This window comes from Eufriesea mexicana, unplaced genomic scaffold, assembly GCF_001483705.2.
Source record: "Eufriesea mexicana isolate 0111107269 unplaced genomic scaffold, ASM148370v2 scaffold6395, whole genome shotgun sequence".
Classification (NCBI taxonomy): domain Eukaryota; kingdom Metazoa; phylum Arthropoda; class Insecta; order Hymenoptera; family Apidae; genus Eufriesea; species Eufriesea mexicana.
Genome location: NW_016914275.1, coordinates 235,848 through 260,474, shown reverse-complemented (window position 1 = coordinate 260,474; position 24,627 = coordinate 235,848). Strand labels below are relative to the sequence as shown.

At 41.8% G+C, this 24,627-nt stretch overlaps 1 protein-coding gene across 1 annotated transcript in view; it reads right to left on the bottom strand.

The window, feature by feature from the left end:
• The window catches only part of LOC108552400 (zinc finger protein 18), a 37,882-nt gene extending 22,225 nt beyond the window's left edge, over positions 1–15,657 (bottom strand). Inside the window, exons 1-4 of the mRNA XM_017906913.1 lie at positions 15,490–15,657; positions 15,110–15,355; positions 11,496–11,707; positions 9,058–9,284 (exon numbers count right to left, since the gene is read on the bottom strand). Of these exons, the coding sequence (XP_017762402.1) occupies positions 9,058–9,284; positions 11,496–11,707; positions 15,110–15,355; positions 15,490–15,648 (844 nt within the window). The 5' untranslated portion in view covers positions 15,649–15,657. The remainder of the gene's footprint in view (positions 1–9,057; positions 9,285–11,495; positions 11,708–15,109; positions 15,356–15,489) is intronic.
• Positions 15,658–24,627: the final 8,970 nt, after the last annotated feature.

Below are 24,627 nucleotides of genomic sequence, written 5' to 3'. Positions count from 1 at the left end.
GTTAATAAAACTAAGCTGCAGGAAGTTAGCGAAAGGCTCGACTGAAGTTTACTATAGATGACAGTGACAGTAACGCTATTGGGAATCGAAACGATTAAATCCGAAACGTTTAGAGTCTCCTATTCCTGTACACGCGATTGCCAACGTGTTCCTTTGATAGACGCAGACTGGAAAGCCTGAAGGTCCGATCGATGCCGGACAAATCCACGGGATAACGAACCTGTCGTTCCTTAATTTTCCAAATATATTGACATTCCATCAACGAGCACTAAGGGAACGATTGCGAAAAGTTTCCAGCGAAACGATTGGACTCCGTGGAGGGATCAAAGTCCTGTCCACAGCTCGAGACGCGAGAACAATGGTGTTTGGAATGGAATTCCGGAACAGAAAGTCTCTGTAATTGGAAATCTCTCTCTTTTTCCCTTCTTCTTTCCCTTCTTCTTCTTCTTCTTCCTCCGAGTCTTCTCTCCCGCCACCGTCGTCGCCGCTGGCTGCTGCTGTTCCCAGGTTTCTCTGTGCACGTACAGTCGCTGAGAGACTGTTGGACCATCGGATCGATAGTTGCTCGATTCCCACGAGGAAATCGTATAGAAAGGCTTTGCCGGCGTAAAAACGAAGAAATCACTGAAACGCGATATTGACGGGCAAAGTGGATAAACAAGGAAGAAATCCTGTTTCCTCGAAAAATGTTTAACGCTCTCCTGGCAATACTTTCGTCCGAACAACCGTGTCTCCCGTTAAACGTCTCGAAAAATCCATCCCGACCCCGATGCAATCAGCCTCTGCCTCTTCCGTGTCTCGGCACCAGCCGGCCGCCATCTTTCATTCCCGAGATGCATTTCGTCATCAATGAAACGGTCGGCTCGGTTCGCTACACAGACCAATAACACCGCGATTGATCCGATCGACCAGGCCAGCGCTGTTTAGAGTTCGCGTCTTATCGGCTCGTTAGAAGGGAATTAACGGCCTGGACGAAGGCTTTGACTGTTAAATCGTCTAATCGGATCGATTCGTCGTTAAGACGAGAGTCTCGAGACGCAGCCCGCGCGGAAAGAGAGAAGCAACGATGGATCCCAAGGAGAGCTGGGTCAGGGATGAACGACCTCCCGCTGCTGGCCCGGCGGATATCTACATGCCGAAAGATCCTCGAAAGGAAAGTTCGCCGATGGAATTCGTAACGAGCCTTCATGTTGACTCGGCCACACGATCGCCCGGACTCCCGTGATTCCACGATTCGCCTCGTTTCGCGTCCCGGTCCTCGCGAACGCTCCTTCCAAGCCGGCAGTAATTAGATTCGCCGACCGAGATCAAAGTATACCGGTATTTCCATCTCTGGAAGAAAGTTCCGCGGACTTTTCTCCGCCCGCCTTCGGCCAACTTTTTCGTTTGCGTCTCTTGCCAGCTCCCCCTCTCCCTCGCCGACCCCTGTCCCCTGTCGCCCTCCAATTCGCCGTCGAATCCGCCGGAATTTGACAAACGGCGGGGTTGGGCTGGCTCTCGGTCCCGGCGATCCCGTCGTCTCGGTGAAATTCGATCGGAAAAATTAGGGAAACCCGTGAGGAAGTAACGCGAGACGCGAGAGAGACGCGAGGATGAACCGATGGTAGGAGATGGGAGAAAGAAAAATTGGGATCGGTGAAAGCACGTGCGGGAACGAGTGCAGTCCTTGGCCGCAGACGAACCGGCAAACACGACGGGACATCGAAAACTGGTTACCCGAAAAGGAAACAATATCGGATTGGATTAAGCGAAACCCTGTGAACGTCGAAGCGTTACACGAGTCCGCGGGCGAACGATTAACCGGAAAATCCCGGGGATCCGTCAGCGGGAACATCCGTCACCGGGAAACCAATTACGACGGAGGTAATAGCCGGCTAGGGGGCAGCACACGCGCGGCGTCCTTTTCAGCCAGTTGCCCGGCCGGCGTTCCCAGCGAAATAAACGTTCGGCCGTGCCGCGATACGTGACGCAGACATCGTCTGGTGCAGCGTGCCAGCCTCGGAGGGGATCCTTGCGTCAGGACGAATTCATAACAGAGTCATAATTGCGGGACGGGGCCCGCAGTATGCATAATCCCGTAGTTAGCAGTTCTGCTTAACGATCCGCGAGAAGCAATCCCGACGTACCTGCCACGCTGCAGGATGAAGGCGTCCCGGCCAACCTCTCTCTTATTGCCTACCCTCTCTTCCCCCCCGTCCTCTCTGCCTCGCCCTTTCATCTCTCTTTCGTCTCTTCCTATTCGCCTACCCGAGCCTCCCCGGCTGTGTCGCTCGTTAGTCCCTTTCTTCCCCGTCCTCCTTGCCTTTCCCCTTTAACATCCCGTTTTCTACTTCTCTCCTATTTCCCTGTTTGCTCATGCAGGCCGATCTGCGCCGGAGGAATTTAGGAATCCCAGATATTGGAATGCGGTCTGATTGGTAAAGAGACGGGTCTGCCTAGGTTCCTTATTGGTTACAAGTGTCAGTATTGCCTGTTTAACGTAACACGGAAACTGTCTCCGTGTTAATTATCCTGTTGTCATGTCAAATATGCAGTCAAGAGAGCGTGGACTTTACTTTTACCGAAGCCAGGCGAAGAAAAAGGCGCACCGGAGCGCATTCGAACAGCTAGAGAAACGAGTAATTAATGCTATGCTGTCCGCTGGCACCACGTTGGTGTCATGCGAGAACTATCGGGCAAATGCCGTTGACACCGCGTTGGTATCACGCGCAAATGACTAGTCAGTCCTACTGGCGCCAAACAAAAGAATCCCGATTAGACCTGCAGACGGCATAGTGTTAATAGAATAAAATAAGCTCGCGAATAGAATGACGACGGCTGGCTATGAAACAAGAGGGATTCGCTGACGGCACACTTTTCTGATCTTTCTTAACCTCTTAGGCACGGCTGAATTTTATTTCAGGCTGTTCCTATATATCTTATGACTGAGTGCGTGATAGCCGCGAGCCCATTCGACATATTCAAACTTGACCAGAGATTAAAACCACGAGTCAGACTCGTGATATTCACGTTCGACCCGAAACGTCGATCACGAGTGAGACACGTGATAATCAAGTTTGGCCTAGAATCCAATAACGTGTCAGACTCGTGATATTCACGTTCGACCCGAAACGCCGATCACGAGTCGGACACGTGATATTCAAGTTTGGTCCAAAATTTTCATCGCGAGTCAGACCCGTGAATATAGCGCAAGGGGTTAAACTTTCGCTCGATTTTCATAAATCGATCATCGTAATCTTCTTGCACGCGGTCATTTTCGTTCTAAGCCCAAACACTAATGCTACTAATTTGTAAATTCGTGGAATCTGAAATCCTCGTTGACCAGGTATCCTGCGCTACTTTGATAAGACACAATCCGAGAAATACTAGCTTGTCAAACTTCTTGGACCCTGTCTTCGGACTATAGTTCTTCGCCAACTATTTGCCCCTCTATCTTCGTTCCTATTTCTCTGTAATTCTCGGCCCCCGACCTCCCTCAGTGGTGTTCCCTTCTCCGGGAACACTCTCGCTAGCTCATCCACCCTAATACAGAGCTGAAATTACACATCTGCGCGCCTTCCTGTAGACACGGGATGAAGCTGTGCGCGTGCACATGTGCACACGCGGACGGGTAAATAAACACATATGAAGGCGACCGTGCGCGCACGTGTAACTATTCACGTGAGCAAATATATGTGGACACGTATACACGCTTAATCACCTGTACGTACAATATTACGGGGCGGCGTGCGCCCGGGGTGGCGTAACACGCCGTGGCCCCGTTGCAACGCGATGGAAGGGATTTCCAGGTGAATTTATAAAAGACACGGTGCATCGAAATGCATGGCGCGGTTAAATATTTGACGGCCAGACCGACGGCGTATTTCATTCGCGAAAGGATGCGAGCCGAATCGAATTCGGTTCCCGTCCTACAACGAACCTGATCCGACGCGCCATTTCGAAACCAGAAACACGGTAATTCGAATCGCGTTTTATAACGGAGTATACTTTACATTTATTGCATTTTGTGAAACATTGGCGGAGGAAATGAAACACGAGAGCCACGCGGACGAGACTTACCCGTGTGTCGAGCGGTTTAGATTTTCGAGAATATCCTTTGACCATCTTAACAGGATGCGTTTATTATCCTTAAGATTGCTCGTGGCTTCGCAGTAAGATACAGAGACGATCGGGTTCTTTACGTTTCGATGGACACTTGACAGAATTGGAAAATAATTTTTATTTTTCTAAGAATGTTACTTAAACCACGTCGCTGGCAATAGGATTAATGACAGGAATGATTTCAGAATTGTATCTAATGATAATTTTGTAACAAAATTTACAGACAATTCGTAAATAATTTTTTAATCATTTTAAAATACGTCGTTATTAATAGAATCAATGAATGGAATAATTTCAGAATTATGCCGAATACAATTTTATTAAACTGCTAAAAAGAAAGAATAGAATTGTGACCAATACGCCATTTTTCTTTGCAAACACTAATTTATTCAAAGAAATAGGTAATATATCTTAATATACTAAATTTAAAAAATGTTAGCACGCTTCATTTTATACTTCAAAATATATTAACAATTGGTATATATATATACAATAATATTAGCAGTATATTATACCAATATATACTAATAATATTAATATATAATAATAATAAAATATCGAAAGAAGAACCAAATGGCTCTGTTTCTTCTCAAACACCAATTTCTTCACAGAAACAACAAATGCATCCAAAGAACTAGACTTCAACCCTAATTTATGTTACTTATGATCCAACACCGAACTGCTAATCCTGATACAGAAATCCTTATGAAAAACCTGTCACATTGCAGGCAACCCTTAACAAAGTGTCAAAAACGACTCTTCATAATCGCGTTCGTAAAAAGCGAATGAGAAATTCCCATCGAAATCAACGCCCACGCGTCCTCCACCTGCACTTCCGGCGCGAGGTGCGTGGAAAAATGGCGCGAGCTCGTGAGTCACGAGCACCGGGCGTGATTTCGCGAGGGTAATTACGCGCGTGTACACCTGAACGCGTATCTGCACCCGCCGTAGGGGTTCGAGGCGTGACGCGACAAAAATCGCGGTCGAAAAGAGGAGGGTGGAAGAGGGTGGCAGAAAGAGTAACGGAGTCCTCGTTAATTACAGTCCTCCGTCGTCACCTGGTGTCGTCGTCAGAGACCGAGAGGAACTCTGACTGCATGGTAATAACGTGATTGGTCAGTTTCTTACAGGAAAAATCGTCTAGTAATTTCTTTCTTCGCGATGAAACACGGGGTGGAAAATGGGGTGATTTTGACTTGACCAAAGTAGATTAAATTAAGTTAAGGTGAAAATTAAGGATCTTCGATCGTGTATTAGGAATATTAGCATGGATTCTGTGCAATTTTTGTATCTCTGTAATTTTTGGTCCACTGTCAGATGAAATTACACTTCTGAAGAATCACGCTTCTGAAGACAGTGGAATTATTAATCCGTGGGTATTAATAAATAAAAATAATTAAATTTCTAAATGTTCCAAAATTATTTTAATACGAAATTAATAAAAATGGGGCACTAATTACTGTTAGAAAGAAAGAAAATAGTGAAATTTCCTAAATTATATATACGTGAGAGGGCGAACACTGCATGTGCGTCAGACCAGTCTGAAACGCTTGAAGGTTAATGCGAATTTAATGTAAATCTTAATAAAAGTCAACAGTAATTTTAGCGACAGGATTTGCATGAATTGCAAAAATAAATGAACCGTTTTAACTAGTTTTAATATAATACAAATAATAAAGGGTTCAAAACTATTAAAACTATCAAAACATAGTATGTATAGACAATACTAATCAATGTAAGAAATACCTAAACAAAAATTACCATTAACTTCGCTAAAAGCAGCTGCACATTTTCACGAATTATAAGAACAGGGAATGGAAAACTGAATCTAGCCATTTTTAATACCACCCTCCTATTAAATATATCATTCTACATTCGAAAAGTTAATTCAATCTCGTATTACCCTGTCTGACCGAAAATCTTTCCCAAGGTGTAGTATAATAACAAAAATTAAAAATTTCCAATATTAATTCCTAAATTCGAATAATCCAATTAATCTAACTTTTCCCAAGGTGTAGTATGATAACGATAATTAAAAATTTCCAATATTAATTCCTAAATTCGAATAAATTTAATAATCTACTTAATATACATAAAATAAAATAAAAATACCTAAACAAAAAATCCCGAAATAAGAAAAATGAATATTGCACCAACGATGTATCGATAAAATAACTTGGCCAAAAATCCTAAAATCCACTGGCTGGTTCGGCATAGCTAATCCTATTACAGACACGCGGAGAATTTCTCAGGACCATCTGGGAATAATACATCGCTCGTTAAATAAAACCGACTAGCATATCGAAATCCGATTAAACGAACATCTTCACCTGGAAGCCAACCACCGCTTTACATTCCCGCCGCGAGATAAGCGTAATTTAATTCGTACAGCGAAGTGGCAAAGAACCGTTGTCCCCCCCTATCGATCGAAGAAAACACGCGGGCAGACTGGTTCTCGGCGCTATTAAACATGTATCATCCGGTTTCGCGCACGTGGGCCTCGCATTCATCCGGCTGCCGTACGCGGTTCGAGTACCCGACCCGACAAGCCGAACGAGGCTCCCTTAATTCAGCCTCGTAATTAATTATGCATTGTTATTTGCCGCGATAAGGGAGGCAGAGAACGCGTCGGGGAATTTATCCCTTGGCTGCTCGCTGGGACGCGTCCGCGATTGTTCCCCGTCCGCTTCGAACCCCCTCGCGACAGACGCCGGGGATAATCGCGTGACTAACGATTAACTGAATCGCGAAGAAAGGGCGAGCGCGGTGTCGCGTGAAGCGCGCGAAATTATCCACCGACCATGAGATATCGCACCCAGACAGACACGCGTTCCGTTACGTTTATTAATCGACGGACCCATTTCGCGGATTCGATTATTGGTAACGAGTCGTGATTATCGAAAGACAGACGAATGTAAGTTGAACGTCTGGAATTGAACGGGTAATTTGGTCGATTATGAATTTTGTTGAGTCTAGTTCAGATGCGGTGCAAAGATATTTTCTTAGGTTAGGTCTACAAGGCAGAGATATTTTCTTAGGTTAGGTCTACGGGTGTATATGAAACGAACGATACAAAAGATAAAGGAAATAATTGGATACATGGAAACCATACTATCTGACCGATTTTGAACTTTATGAGTCTAATCTGGGTACGATGCAGAGATGCTTTTTGAGGTTAGGTCTAAATGTGTATGAAACGAACGACACAGGGATACAGGGAATAATTGGATACGTGGAAACTATACTATCTGATCGATTATGAGCTTTATGAGTCTAGCCTGGGTACGATGCAGAGATGCTTTTTGAGGTTAGGTCTAGGTGTGTATGAAACGGGCGACACAGAGATATCTTCTTAGGTTAGGTCTATGTGTGTATATGAAACAATCGACACAGGGATAAAGGGAGTAATTAGATACGTGGAAACCATACTATCTGACCAATTTTGAATTTTTGGTGAGCCTAGTCTGGCTACGGTGCAGAGATGCTTTTTGAGGTTAGGTCTAAATGTGTATGAAACGAACGATTCAGAGATGAGAGGAATAGGATACGTGGAAACCGAACTATACTTGTTATCAGAGGGATTCCGAAGAATTCGAGAATTTTCGAAAATCCTTAGTGAGGCTTCTATGTCCTAAACATAGGATTTCCTGACTTAAAATTAATATTCCAATGAACAACGAGCCTACTAGCTATTTCACTGACAATTCCACTTTCTTCCTTCTCTCTCATATACTCGTATCTCGTTTAACAGTGACAAAGGCACAATTAGATTTTAAGTTCCTATAATGTTCATTAATACGATGTATAGATACTTTTTAGGTTAGGTTTGCGAGTCTATGGAAGGCACGACACAGGGATGAGAGAGGTAATTGGATACACAATTCGATTTTAGGCTCTAAGCTACCAATTCTCGATTTCTTTTTATTTTCTCGAGGCATATATACGTGTATATGTAACATAGTAGGATGTACTGTCTGCACGCGAGAAGAAGCCAAGCGAATGCATCATCCCCTCGCTAGTTCCTCACTAATCCCTCGCAAATATTGGTCGCTATTGGCTATTTGGACAACAGCTGTCTAACAATTTTCGAAATAAACCTCAAATTTAATGTCAAAGTTCATGTTAAAACATAGTCATACCAGTACATAGAAGCTTGAATAGATTGATGGTTGATGTCGTGAATTTTATATCAAATGCAAAAATACATTTCCCTCCTCAACATGTTCCCTTGCTAGAAAATAAGACACAACAGCTGACTATATCAATGTTACTCACAAGTGTACTGTCTCAATAAATCTCTCTCACGTTCTTTGTGATCCTATACAATCCTAACTTAGCCACTGACGAGAATGAAGAAAACACTATTGCTCAGAAGATGACAGAAAAATCATTACACCAATTTCTAAATTAACTAAAATCCATTGACAGAAGCAAAAGGAAGAAACCTCATATCTATCACCCAAAATGGAGGCTTCCTGTCTCTTTTTCCCCTCTCTCCTCTTCCGTGATCTTCCACGATCACGCATCGAGTTCGATGCCTAGCCAAATTATCTCTACGCAGAATTTGCTAAAAACGAACAACGGAACAGGCCTACCAGAGCCACCTTTCGAACAGCTAGATGATAAAACTAGGTAGAGTACCAAAGACAACGCAGAGGAGAATGATCTAACGGGATCAGTTTCGAGTATTCCAACAAGGCAGCTGGATTCGCGTAATAACAGTTTCCCGGAGACGCATAAAAGACGAGGTGAAATCGGCTGGCAAAGAAACTGTTCGGGGAATGTTAATCGAAGCATCGGCGCTCTATTTCGAACGCGATACTCGGCCCATCGATCGGCCAGTTCCGGTCGAACTTTTTGCTCCATTAAACCTCTCTGCTGGACTCTAATCACAGGCTAATCGATCGTTCGCGACCGGTATGCACCATGGAGAACGGTGGAGACGGGGTCACTCACCTGTGTGCGTCCTCTGGTGGGCCTTCAGATGCGAGCTCTTGGTGTAAACCTTCTTGCAACCCGGAAATTGGCATTTGTGTATCCTGCGCTTCGTGTCTGGCGGACTGTGCTCGTGGCTCCTCGCGTGGTGCCTGTTAGCCACGGTGCTCGCAGCTGCAGTTGTCCCTGCGTGTGCGTGTTGCGTGCCTGCGACCGCAGGGTAGCCGTTCGCTGTGACGGAGATCAGTCTGCAAGAAAAACGGAGCCATACTGCCACTGCGTTCCTCTATGGATTCGTGATTAACCGCGAAACGCTTTTTGCCCCGCCATTTTTTCCCTAGCCTCCGCGCTCAACCGGTTTCCCTAATGAGCTAGTGCCTAGAGTTTCATGGCCCCGACCATTTCGCCGATTTTTCTCACGATTTATCCGATAGATCGATCGCCGTCCATGGGATAGGATGCAAAGAAAGCGGCATCTCCGTGGTAGTTTCTAGGCCACGATTTACATGCCGAAGTTCAAAAAGCCCGCCCCTCCGCTCGCTTTTTGCGTCAGTTTACGATGCACCGTCGTTAAGCGATGGAGGCAAGACGGAGGCATAAAGTTTGACAAAATAGACCAAGTTCTTCAGCGCCGGTCAAACAAAACTCGGCTCGTTAATCGTTCCACTAATAGTTCCTCCCATCGATCTCCCACGAAGACAAAGTCTTCGGGGCAGCAACGTGGATTCTTTGTTCCATCGTGGACTAGATTTTACCTACGTCCATCAGATATTTTATAAATACTGATTCTCGAAGCTCCTTGGCTTTCTTCGGAGCGAGATTACTATTTTTCGTGGAATATTATAGTAACAATTTTTGGGGTACGATGATCTTCAGGATCAGAGTATTGATTCTATCATTGTTATATTACGATTATAATTTCATGAACTATACCCTTCGTGGAACCATAATAGTTGTAGTATAACGAATTTTATAAATCATCAAGACGAGAGTATAGTGATTCTATTATACTATACCCGGCAAAAATTTTTCGGCTAAATTCGATAATACGAAATTATCGTATGATAATGTTAAAATATTAAAATTAATATTAAATCTACCACGGCCTGTTTAATGACAGGAGGAACGAAGAAATAATATCGAATAATTAATTATATGTATATTATAAGAAAAATCACGAAATCGAGTGACCACAGAGATAGAATTAACTATGGAATTTTAAACCAAAAGTTTAGAAATGATCATTAGAACCCTGGCAGATTTAGTAAAAACTAAGAAAAGAAAAATAATTGAAACTCCTGTTCATTCCTGAAAAATTCAAAAATTTTTACCGGGGTAGTATTATACTTAAAATTCTACATTATATACATCAGCGTATCCTCAGTCTTCAGAGGAAGAATACTAATCTATGTGACATATAATAACACAAATTTTTCCTATACTATCATACTATCTTCGATTATACTACGTTAAGAACCTCTTCATGGACGAATTTTTGTCAATCTAACGTTACAATAATTTGATTCTATGGTAAATAATTCTCCAACTGATTCCAATTTCCTTTTCACTTTTAATAATCATAATCTATATGTGCCAGTATCCTTGAAGAGGTTAGAAACTCGAGACATGTCAATGAGGTCTACTCCGTGTCATCCACTTCTTCCAATACAAGACACAAAAATCCTAAACCTAACCTAAATTCGCAAACAACCTGAAACACCTCTCTATAATATCCTAACGATACATTTTCACACGAAGCTAACGAAATTCAAACACGAGTGCCTCCAAATCTATACCAATCTATACTATTGGGTTGGCAAGAAAGTAATTTCGATTTGCATCGGTAAATAACGTTATGCTTGTTTAATTATTCTTCTGTCAATGTTAGAATTTTTTTCTTTTGAGACATGGTAGACGATACCTTTACGTTGCTATTTCGCGAAATTCCGTGTAATTTCGTTTATAACTGTCAGTTCACGGTCAGTCTTAACATGGAGTGCAAAAATAATCATTTTCGACACATTTTACTTTTTTATTTTCATAAAGACAAGAAGTTTACAAAGTTTACAAAGAGATACGAGAAGTTTACGGCGTTGATCGTTTAACAGAACGCACGTGTCATAATTAGTTTAAAAAATTTCGTTCTGAAGATTTTTCACTGAAAGTTCTACCCACAAAGTTCTGGTCGACCTTCTGAGATTTACGCGCTTGGTTAAGTTTTTTGCAGATAAGGACCAGAAGTTCTACGAGCGCGGGATCACGAAGTTACCAGAAGGATGGCAAAAGGTCATCGAATAGAATGGAAGATATTTGACCGATTAAAGTTCGTTTACTGTATAGAAAAAATCGAGTTCTATTTCACGCTAGAAAACCGAAAGTACTTTCTTGCCAACCCAATATGTCAATTTATACTATACCTGTAATAAAAGGAGAATAAAAATGAAAATTGGATACGTCACCTTGCGACACCCTGCGCGTTGCTGGTGGTAACCCTGACGATGGCGCTCCTTCCGCCCGTGCCATGAAGGTTGAGGTTCTGCACGTCGAGCATCGAACTCCCGCTCGACGAGTGACTGGAGTTGGAATGACCTTGACCCGAGCCCGGGCTCGACGGCGGCGTCAGGATTTGACCTTCGCTTTCGCAGCCGCTGTCCTCCTCCTCCTCGATTTCCTGGTGCCGGTAACGTAATTCATTACGCAACGGGGATTACGATAACGGTGGCGGGGGTGGCTCTGATTAAAGTGCAAGCAACTGGTTAAAACGGTATCGGACATCGATACCGGTACCAAACGGCCCCGTTCCCGGCCAAGCGCCAATCGATCAATGCCAAATGACCCCGTAAACGGATTACACGCAGCCGCGCGTACGTAAACGCGTGGCTCGTGCGGCCACGTGTGCCCGCGCGAATTACACGGGCACACACACACACACAGGGCTCGCGTGACCCGCGGAAAATCCGAAGAATCGTTATTCGTATAACACCGGCGTTTGACGGTAATGGAAATTTGACGGCCGTCGCGATACGTCGGGGTGGCAGCACGCGCGTAGGGTGGCGCCGGGCGCCGCGATTCAACCGGAAACGCAGGTGTTCTTGTCGCGACACCCGCGCCACCAGCGATAATTAATTTCGTTTCATCGGCTCCTTTCGCGGCAAGCCGATCGATCCCTTTCGCTCGCTCGTTGCTCCAAACTCCGTTGCGAGATCCGGGGTGCAGGGTAACAAGGCGTGTCGGGGGTGCATTGGGATACGAAATAATGGCGGAAAATTCGTCCACGATACGTTGATACGGTTTGTCACGATGAAGGGGAATAGGGTACAGTGGAACGTCGATTATACGAATTTTTGTTATGCCAATGACATTTTGTTTCGCAAGTTAATCCTCAGTGCTCCGTCATTTGCTTCGTAAATCCGAAGGCAGGGCCCTCAGCTCTTACGGGCAACATGAAGCCTCGGAGGGTTCTTCGAAGGGACCAAGGGTTCTCTATATCTTATATTTGCAATTGGAAAATGCATATTTTGTATCGTCCGAATCTTCTTGTCGACTGTATGAAGAATTCAGGCGAAGTTTTACGTCGTTCTAAGAACGTAAACTATTTCTGACGATTTAAATATAATTTAATTACAAGATATTTACAGCAATTTACAAGATGTACTAGCGATATGCGTTCTACCGTGGTGTCGTTTGTGTTGTTTTGATGTTTGTACTGTCTCTCGTCTTGGTGTCGTGTATTTTTATATGTTCGTCTGTTGCTGTCATTGGCTGTCGAGATGTCTAAGTGGTGGGTGTGTTTTTCCTCCTATTGGCGGCGTGGAGGGAAGTGCAGGAGGTTCGGAACTGGTAGGTGGAAGTGGAAGTTTAAACAAATTGTTAATTTGTTTAGGTTTGGGAAATTCTAATTCTTTTATGGGGGTTGACTCGGGGGGTAGTTTCGGAGGTCGAGGTGTCCGCGAATCGTGGGACGCTGGTTATAAACGAGTAAACCATCGTCCCTTCGATTCGGGTCCCTTGTTCTTCAGGGTATGCATGGAAATAGGGATAAGGTAGAGGTCTGGGTTTTTCCTGATGGAGGTAGAGGTTCGAAGGATGTTAGTTAAAATGTCTAATTGAAGGATTCGCGTCTTTATGGAGGATCGTAACGGTCTGTGAATTGGGAATGAGTGGAGGGAATGAACGTATTTATAAAATAAATAAAATTAAATACTTTCACAAGGACGTGTAATCTTTTCCGCTCAAAATAAGACTTTATCTCAGACGCTTTGCTTCAAAAATGTGTTTGTTGCTGATAGGCAGTACTGGAGAAACGTGCGGGGTGTTAGGTGTTAACCCTTTGACTCTCAGTCACCCTTTGCTTTAATGCTATAATTTAGATAACGAATGATGATAATTATATTATGAACATCGAAATAAAATTATTCTACTCGTTCGTTTTACACAAAAATTCACGATTTTCTTTTTGTAATTTTAGTATAAAGAGTATCGATGAGCTTATATAAATCTAAGAAGATTTCGTCGAATTGCATCTTCACAACGAAGAAATCTTCGAGTCCAAAGGGTTAATACACTTTTATACTATATAGTTTTCTAAGCCCTGTGCTTAATTTATGGAAATTTATGGGAGTCATCTCGTTTCAATACTTTAATACTTCACTCCTAATCTAGAATAATTATTGCCACGTGTTCTTTACTTAGTCACTTCGGTACGAGCATCAACTATAATTGACAGCCAGGAATGAACGCGAATAGCCAAGAGACGATTTTAGATAATGGTCAAAAATTTTTACTTTGGTTTTGAATTAAATTTTCTAATTTCTTATTTATAGAAATAAAATTGCAAACGTTTAGAAATATCGTAGTAAAAATATATGTTCTGCTGATTTACGTTACAAGTAAAGCTGTCTGTAACGTAAACAAGCTTTCAGTGCTTCAAAGATTTCCTCATCACAGGTCTGTGAAAGAACAAAACGAATTCGTCGTCGATACACAGCACAATGTATCGTGTGCATTATGGCTGTGGGCAAGGTTTCGTGGCCGAAGTGGTTAAGCTTCGAGGTCGATGACTGAGAGTCAATCGGGAAGTTAATAAAACAAAAATAATTGAAAACGAAATTAATGAAATCCATACGAGAGAAAATCCACAATTTTATTAAATCTGTATATACTCTTATTAAATATGAATTTTGCTCCTGTTTCGTGCACTGTACACATGTATTCTTTCAATTAGAACACATTTATATTTGAAAACTGTTTAATTTCTACTTGATTTATGCTTGCAAATTTGCTTCATTCGGACCGACTGTGTAATTGGATTTATTCCTGAATTAATTCGTATAATCGAGCTTCTACTATACTTCGCTGTACTTCGCCCCTGAAAGGAAACTAAAAATTGCACGAAGCAATAGCACCGATACCGATAAATCGCATAAATTACAACTGATAATGAGATGAGGGGCAATTCCAAAATTCCGATTCCACGTTCTATATCAACAATAAAAGCAAAATCCAACATGTCACGGGAATTTTTGAAATCCTGAAATTCTTTCGTGTACCGAAATTTTGATCCCCGAGTCACTGGCTTCTGCGAGTCAACAGCCCTGTTCCTCTTTAACCCTTTCGGTACGGAGGAGCTGGCCGTGGTTATACATTCGTGGAACGAGGAAGTTTTCCACAAGAGTGGTTGCACTGGAAATTACGAAGACGTATTTTGCGGTATTCATAGAAATCTCGAGCGTGATTGACACTAAACTTTTCATTCGGATCGCGACAATCATCGGTGACGTTTCTTGGATGTCGCCAACAGGCGACGGTAGTACCTAGAGAAGGTTTCGTAGATGCCGCGAATAGGCGACGGTAGTACCTAGAGAACGTTTGATGGTCGCCGCCATTGGACGGAAGTAGTACCGAAAGGGTTAATACTGGGTATCAAGCAAACGAACGAGCGTTCCGGTATCATTTGTTTCAGAAATAGGCCCGAGGATAGGAGACGTGCGGTGAATGAAGATCGGGAGGAAGGAGGAACGTATCCTTGTCGATGGAAGGACTAGAGTGGCATGCAAATCCGAGTGGCACGCACCTCGTGCTCCTCGTCCTCTTCGAGGTCCTCGCTGGGCTCTTTCTTGAGAATGAAGGCCGTGCACGAGACGGAGGGCGAACTGTCCCAGGACAAGGCAGAACACGCCGAACTCGATGACGACATCGACAAGGAATCGAGGTGCCGGTCCAGGAGATCCCTATCGCGGCCGTTGTGGTTGTGATCGCCGGGACTGAACTTTATGTCGTCCAGACAGATCGTTTCCCTGTCTTCCGACGACGTCGTCACCTGCGTCGCGCGAGCACCAGGGAAAAAAGAAAGAAACGACTGTGACACGTTGCTCCAGACACGCTCCTGGCGGATGGAACTCGAGAAAACGACCCCATGGGAGAAAGTTCGCCGGTCACTTGCACGGTACTCACCTCCATTTTGATTGGCGACTCGAATTGTGCGCTCGCGGTGCCGGTCGACGCTGTCCACGAGATAGGGGGCCTGAAGAGGTTCCAGGGTGCCGTGTCCAGCTCTGTGGGCAACTTTTTGTACGACTGCAGCTTCGGCTCGTCCTTCAGGTACCTCTCCATCTCGTAGCATGTCTGCAACACGGGAAAAGTCACGCTGTTACGCCATTTTATGTTTAAATTCATTTTTCACTAGGTTTACGCACGCTATCTGTGTACAGGTAGCCCTCCTACAACACGGTTTCACTATGACGCGATTCATAAATTGCGGGAACCCTCCTATAACACGATAAGAAAATTGCAGAAACCTTTGAACAGCATTGTACTTCTAGATGAGCGGTAACGACGAAGAAATTGATTAAATTAAAATAATATTTTTGTTTTGTGTTGTACATGCATTTATATTTTTAATAGAAATTAAGTTGTTTATGTAGAATTTAAAAAAAAATTGTTTTTACTAAGTTTTCGGAACGTAACCTCACTTTTTGTACTGCGTCTGGGTCTCATACAACACGGCATTTTCTAGGAACCTATCTACCGTGTTATAGGAGGGTTACCTGTACCTATTTCTACGGACACCTGTCAAATTTACAAATAAAGGAAACCACGTGTCTTTTCTTTTTTTAACGATTAATTTAATACTAGAACTACCAACACGGTCAAAACAACTGGTCCCAGAATTTTCCTTTTTGCAATCACCGAACACATACACCTGCTTTAAGAATAAAATTGGTATCAACTCGTATTAAGAAAGAACTGTAATCAATGTATTCACTCGTATTCATCGTACCGCTGAAATTACTATAATCTGTGCGCGTTATAGTTAGGTTACCCATTAAAGATCGGTAGTTCTAGTGTTAATTTAAAAACAAATACAATATTAACCCTTTGCACTCGAGAGGCGACTCTCAGTCACCATTTAATCAGATTCTATACAAAAGACGCAGAATTATTTTACTTCGACATTGCAAATATAGTTGGGTAATTTTAACCCTTTCGCTAAAGCGGTTCGTAATTGCTCGATGAAATGCAATCTTCGTCATCAGAACAATTCACTAAATACATCGTTAACTTCATCCTAAAATCGGCAATTGAAATATTTTTTCCAGTTGCTTTTTAAACAATTGAAAATGATCTACAGCGCCGCGGGGGTCACCGGTGACCCCCAACACGAAAAACACATAAAACGCGATTATACAACTGACTTTATCTGTTGTAAATAATATTTCAACATAATATGCATCGCATAATAGAAAATTCATCGTGGTGCCAGCAGGCAATCCCTGTAAAACTGGCGTGGCATTCAACGTGTTAAATGGCGACTGAGAGTCGCCTCTCGAATGCAAAGAATTAATATAAAAATTCGTTCTGGCAATCAAGGTGTTATAAACGACATATTCACACCTGATATCCCACTTTCATTGATTTTTGTACATAGCTAACCCTATCTTTTCAAAAGAATTAATTTAAACAAAGAAACGAGAAGCTCGTGCTACTCTGGGTGCCTGTATAATTTATATATATTTATACACTCATCCCAGAACAGTATTCCCAGCAACGAGGCCAGGTAAAATTCCTCGAAAGTCCCACGAAGACTATTCAAACATCTCGTCTCAGTCAATAAGCGACAAATTCCTAGGAACGCGAATGTCGCGCTGAGAGCATGGCGGCGGCGAAATCGCGGAAGACGCGAGGCGAACTATCTTTCGGCGTATCGGAAGTCTGGCGAAACCTTTCGATCCGGTGCAAACACCTGCGGCGACGGGAACTTGCCGAGACAGCGTGGAAATTATCTGCAACAGCCACGCGGCCGTGTACGCGAAAACACATCGACGTCGTCGTCGACGACACAGCTACTCGCGAGTTACCCAACTCCCTATCCTCTCACCCCCGTAGGCCGTGCCAGTTCGCTGCAATTCCTTCGAGACGAAGTGCAAAGTTACGCTACTCGCCCTGCACGAGCAATTGTACGCGAGCCATGCTCGGCAACGAGATTACGTTGCCCCTGGCTGCGACTCCTCTCCTTGTCCAGCCTCCCCGATGCACCCCCTCCGCCGCCATCTTCGGCTCCGATTTTAATATCTTCCAGGAAATTCCAGGTAGATGATCAGCGCGAAATTTGAATAGCAACGGCGTGTCCTCGCTCGGCAGCTAACCCAGAGGCAGCTGGACCAGCGAACCCGCTCAAGATGAATGTTCTTTGTGCATTAAAGCTCGGCTTTTAATAAAAGTTCCGCTGATCTCCCCGAGACGAACTCTCATTACCCCGCTGTCAGCCTGTTGTGCCACCCGGCGGAATTATTCACCTTCGCAGCACCCGCCGACACCTCGCAGAGGGCGCAGCCGAGTTATTTCGCTGTCGCAAATTTTCACGCCGCTCTATTACCGGCCACCGGGATATTAATTATCGGCGACGCGATCTACCAGCGGCTGAGTTATAAGGCCGAGTCGAAGCTAGACGTTCTCTGCTCCCCCTGAAAGGCCGCGCGATAACTGCTAACCGTTCCCCGTGTTACCAGACCGCGTCTTCCTTCGGGCATTCCCCGCCAATTTATTACCGCTGCTAACGGTTACCAGCGCCGCGACGGTTTTGTCCGCCGGTTTCACGGATGAGACCACTTATCTCCGCCGCCGTCGTGCAATAATTCCTCTTTTCTATAAGGCCACTTTGGGGCCGCCCGATAATGGTAACAAAGAGAGTGCTCGCGGTAGGGTAGTCTGTTTTATCCCGGACAGAGATGCCAGGCCCTTCCCTTTCTGCGAATTTCCACCGGCCATCTACACGAGTTTCGATAAGTTTCGTGCAACCGACTGCAGGGTAAACGCGATGGTCAGGAAGAGGTGCTGGGATCAGGGATTAGGATTGTCGCAGAAAATACAGTATGACTGAGTTAACACGTTCAGTGCAGCGCCGATTTTGCTATACCTTTCACTCAGGAGCGAGCACTGGATGCCCAGTACTGAAGTATACTGAAGAGTATGAACAGAGATTGCTTTGTTTCACTTTGTCGTTTGGACTGTGAGAATGGTACAGTCAATGCATAAATATAGAAATTATAAATTGAAGATAATAGGGCGGGAATGTCAGAAAGGCAAAAGGGCGATCACCAAAAGACGATCAGTCAGAAATAGCCACGAAAGTGTGAAGATTTACTTCAGTACAGGGAATTTAATTTTTACGATATATTAATTGTTATTAATAATTTAAATCTTGGCAATGCCGGTCTCACGTATCGATGTTGACCAAACGAAAGGTCGCTGTCAGTCCCTAGAATCCACGCCGTCCAAACGAAAAGTCTACTGTCAGCTCTGAGGGACTGAGATGAAAGTTCACTGTCAGTCCCCAGGGATTGACGTAGTAGTCAACGTGTTGACAGAAGCACCAATTTCTGTTATTTAAGATTTTTGGTTCTGGAGTTGATGAAAATATACAGGTGCTTCTGTCAAAAAAAAGACGTATACGAGCAATGGTTTTACGTGTGTGAGTATAAAGCAGTCAAGGAAATAATAAATATATGTTTCCAAGAGTCTTGGAGTTGTTGACAGTAGAGCTATCTTTAATGGGAATCTAAACATAGCAAGCATAGATAATAGTAATATTAATGACACCACGTAGATAATGAAATATATTGTAATAATTACAATTCATCTCAATATGAGTTGACATTAATCTTTTTCTAAAAGCACCAATTTCTGTGTATTTGATTCTGGAGTTGGTGGAAATGTGCTGGTGCTTCTGTCAAAAAAGAGGCGTGTATTCTTTTTGACAGTATTGGTTTTACGTGTGCGAGTATAATTGAGTCTAGGAAATAATGAATATATGTTTCCAAGAGTGTAAAAGTTATTGACAGTAGAACTATCTTTAATGGGAACCACAGCATAGCAGACATAGATAATAGTGATATTAGTGACACCACGTAGATAATTAAATATAGTAATTACAGTTCTATCTCTAATATGAGTTGATATTAATCTTTTTCTAAAAGCAGGTATACGATTCTAGTAATTACAGCAAGAAAAATTCTGACTGGATTGATAGTTCCAGTGTTAAACATACTTTGACAGCAGACTGTGTCCTGGAGCTGAATTTTATGCTTAATGTACTTCTTTGTTTATATCGATCATTTTCAAATATATTATATAAGCAACTCGTCCTGTTTTATACATTGACATAACATAAATTAGTGGTTGGTAGTTCTAGTATCAGTAATACAATGTAACACAGCGTGTTGACAGCAAAGCTACCGTGGATCAGAGTACTCTTCTAATATACAAATATAACGTGTTATATTTCTTTTAAACCAATCGTTTAATAGCTCAAGGGATTTATGCAGTTCCATAAATATGAAATCGATTTTAAAATCTGTTTGTGAGTAAACGGTCTATAATCTATTTCTCATAGCTCCCTCATATCTCAGTTTCCTCGAATAAAGCTCATAAACATCAGCTACTTGTACAGCTGTCACTCGATAATTCCTGCCCAAGGCTTCCACTAAGTTCGCGAAGACTCGATTATGCCACGAGTAAACGAAATATTTATTACCACCGCTTAATTCGATTTATTAAAATGTACGATAGCTTGTCTCAATTTAAACGTCCTGTTTTATGGTTCAACGTTCTTGAAATACCTGGTAGTCGCTGAGGATCAACAGAACATGAACAGGATCTTGTACTTGTCCTATTTTTATATACGTAAACTTAGAGTAATAAACGTGCTGTGAAAATGTCTTGGTCTTGCCCTCTGTCTACGCCCTGTCATTAATCCATACGTACTAGATAAGACAGTGTGTCCGTGTGTTAGTCTCCTGTTAGCTGTTCCGTTATTCCAAGGGTCAGCAGTCCCATGTGACGCTTATGTGTCTTCACACCTTGCTCACCAGTCTACTCGTATTCGCACGATGGCCAGTTGAGAGTTAGCTCGCATTTACGTTAGTTTATTTAACCTTCGAACTCGAAAAGAGCGAGAATGACTAGCTTTGGTCAGACAGGTGTTACATTCCGAGGAAGAGTGCGATGCTACTGAGCCTTCAAGGTGAGACCTCTTCGGTAGAAATCTGACAGATAAAAATTCTGCCACTATTACTATATTATTTTCTTTGGTATTTTCATTTTGCTGATATATATATACTCTTTAACAGTAAGTTAAATAACAGTTTCTAAATTTTTGATTAAACATTCTATATTCAACGTCAGCTGAAAGTCTCTTCATGGTCTCTTGATTTTTTGATACTTCTTTCAATACTAAATTTTCCAAATTTTTATTTAAAATAATTTTTATGACTATCGGTCATTTGACTGTCAACTGTGAATACACGTGTCACGAATTTTTCAATATTTTCTTTCATTCTATAATTTCCCAAGTTCCTGTTTATTTCCCTTATTTTTCCATTTAAAGTCTCAAGGAGTGCAGATCTTGAGGATAAACAGGTATTAAGTTGGTCGCCGAATTAATTGTAACCGCATCGAATAATCGTAAATTAATTTATATCACAGGTGCAACGATCTCGAAAATACCAGAATGTCCACATCGTGGTCACGAGCTTCTTTCCAAACTTCGGGTACCCAGAACACCGAGACGTTCGTATAATTATCCGAATTCCTCGATAAAACGATAATTACCATTTTTACCTGACCGTCGACGTGTCTCGATTACGAAAGAACCAGCCGGTGTTTACCGATTGAGGCGGCGTACACCGGTCGCAACGAAGCATCGCGAATGCCCGACACGCGCGTACGAATGAAATGCTCGTAGCTCTGGACGAAAATCAGGAAATTCGATTAATCGGCGAGCAACGTCCATTACCGGTTTTTCTTCCTTTCTGCTGGAGGAAATTCAGAAATTGCAGTCACGACTAGGACACGCGGCAGGGAAGGCAGGTAATTATCCGCGGCGGCCTATCGCTGTGATACCAGGGGCTTTCCCGATCATTGTAACGCTAATTAAAACGGAGAGACGGCACACGCTGGTCGCAGAGCATCGTCGTTGCATTTTGATGGCCGACGGGTAACAATCGTTGGATGAATCTGCATGTATATTCGAGGGGGTCATAAATTGTTCCGCGTGGAGGAGCGCACGGCGCTTGCGCGGGCCCGCGCATGTTGTAAATATAATGAGGGCCCCCGCATTGTAAAATTTGACACGCGGAACCGATGAATTACAAATAGTGGCCCGGGCAACAATTACCAGACGACCGGCACCGTCTCGATACCCGCTCGATCCCGATTGTTCTGTCGGGATGACATTCGACGAAATTAGCCGCGATGCTCGCCGATTTGCAAGAAACGTCCGTGTCGTTGATTGATTAAGTCGAGTGTACAGCCAACCCCATGACGGATGAATATCGGGTGCGGGAATTAGTAAGAGTCGACTGTAGTTGATAGTCGAGGGCTTCGTAGGATTATGGGACTGAATATTGCGTTATTAATTATTGCATTTGAATTTTTACTTATTATTTTACTGTCGAGTAGTAGCGTGAGTTAATTCTTCGGGATTAAGTATGACAGAATTTTATTTTTATTATACTCTTTTATTTTTTATTAGTGATCTTTATTTGTATTTAAAGAGATTGTCTTATGGGATTATATATATCGCGTTATTAATTGCTATACTTGATTATTTTTATTCGTTATTGGTTATGGTTGAGTATTTTATTAGAGTGTACAGTCAACCCCATGACGGATGAATATCGAGTACAGGAATTAGTAAGAGTCGACTGTGGTTGATAGTCGAGGGACTGAATATTGCGTTATTAATTATTGCATTTGATTTTTTACTTATTATTTTACTGTCGAGTAGTAGCGTGAGTTAATTTTTTGGGATTAGGTATGACAGAATTTTATTTTTATTATATTTTTTTACTAGTGATCATTATTTATATTTAAAGAGATTGTCTCATGGAATTATATATATCGCGTTATTAATTGCTATACTTGATTATTTTTATTCGTTATTGGTTATGGTTGAGTATTTTATTAGAGTGTACAGTCAACCCCATGACGGATGAATATCGAGTACAGGAATTAGTAAGAGTCGACTGTGGTTGATAGTCGAGGGACTGAATATTGCGTTATTAATTATTGCATTTGATTTTTTACTTATTATTTTATTGTTGAGTAGTAGCGTGAGTTAATTTTTTGGGATTAGGTATGACAGAATTTTATTTTTATTATACTGTTTTTATTAGTGATCATTATTTGTATTTAAAGAGATTGTCTCATGGAATTATATATATCGCGTTATTAATTGCTATACTTGATTATTTTTATTCGTTATTGGTTATGCTTGAGTATTTTATTAGAGTGTACAGTCAACTCCATGATGGATGAATATCGAGTGCAGGAATTAATAAGAGTCGACTGTGGTTGATAGTCGAGGGATTCGAAGGATTATGGGATTGAATATTACGTTATTAATTATTGCATTTGACTTTTTATTTATTTTCTTATTTATTATTTTATTGTTAAATGGGAGCGTGATTTAATTCTTTGGAATTAGGTACGATATAAAATTTTATTTTTATTACATTTTTTATTAGTGATTATTATTTTTATTTAAAGAGTTTGTCTTATAGAGTAATGTATAATATATCGCGTTATTAATTGCTATACTTGATTATTTTTATTTATTATTTTATTATGGTTGAGATTTTCAATTTTAATATTTTCATTATTACTGCTGATTGTTTTTACTATAGTATTGTATTCTATATTGCACGATTATTTATTATAATTGATTCCTTTCCTTTATTCATTGCAGGTTATGTCTGAATAAGACAGCGATTTAATTCATTGTAGTATAAATTTATAAGTACAATACAATACAGAATTTTAATTCTATTATTTTCGTTATTATTATAAATTACATATGGTACTATTAATCTTGTACTACTCGATATTTGTAACTAACCGTGTGTTACATATGAAAAGAAGATTGGTTTAATTCCTTTTGACCGAATATAAACGTCAACCATAGTATTTCAATTTTATAATTATATTTTAATTCAAAGAATTTCCCCCAGTTCGTTATTTCTAATTAATATTCGAAATTTCTTCCTCCCTTAAAAATTCCGGTATTCCCCGTTTGCTTTGCACGAACGTTATTATACGAGCAAACACAGTATACATAAACAATATTAATTAATATGATATAATAAAAATAAATGGACACGTATAACTACGACCCTCTGTCGATAAAAGTTAACGTTAATTTCACCAAGACTTCCTATACTTTCTCAATAATCGTTAAAATAAAAATTCCAAAAAATAGGGATTGATTTTGATATTTAAGATTAATACGAAAAAGTGAAAAATATTTCTCACTGCCAAAGTTGGGTTATCAGGGTTGGTAGACATTTAGAAAGATGTTCAGTTTGGCCAGGGTGTAATCGATGTGAAATTCAGCTCGCTTCTGGTTGGAATTAAACGGGCCGGAGGTTTGTCAAGTTGACGTGCGGGGATTTTTCGGAAAGCGGGAAAAATGGCGACCGGACGAAGTTGCAGGGCCGCGTCTAATATCGCCGCGCCCCACGCCAGGAAAAATAATCGTCCTCGGACTCCTTCATTATTCACGATTAAAGTTCGTCCAGGAAGCTCGCGGGGCGAGTAACGGCGTTAATATAACTTGGAAAAGAATTTTATCACTGACTCCGGAACCGTTCCTTCTCTCGCGATTACTCGACTTTCATTAATCGACATTGAACCTCTGTAAGACGTCGCTATTTCATCCTCGGAGACTCCGCTTCGGGCAAAAATAAATATGAATAGAAAATCAATGAAATTTCAAACAAATCCACGATTTTTATTGCATCCGCCATTTATTCACCCGTTCACTGCACAAATCGATTAACTCCTCTTTTTGAAAAATATTAAATTTAAGTGTCAAAGCACTTGGTATAGTCGTAACTTTTTATATTTATAATAACTTTCCCTGATAATTAAGATTAACACCATTAAGCGACGAAAATTTTTTGGCCACCGAATAATAAATAATTTATTTCAGAGGTCGCTTTGATTAACTCCGTACTCTTATGTAAATCGTTGCAATTATGCAACTCAAATGCACTAGCAAGCCATGAATGATAACGGTGAATTTTTTAGCGCCGT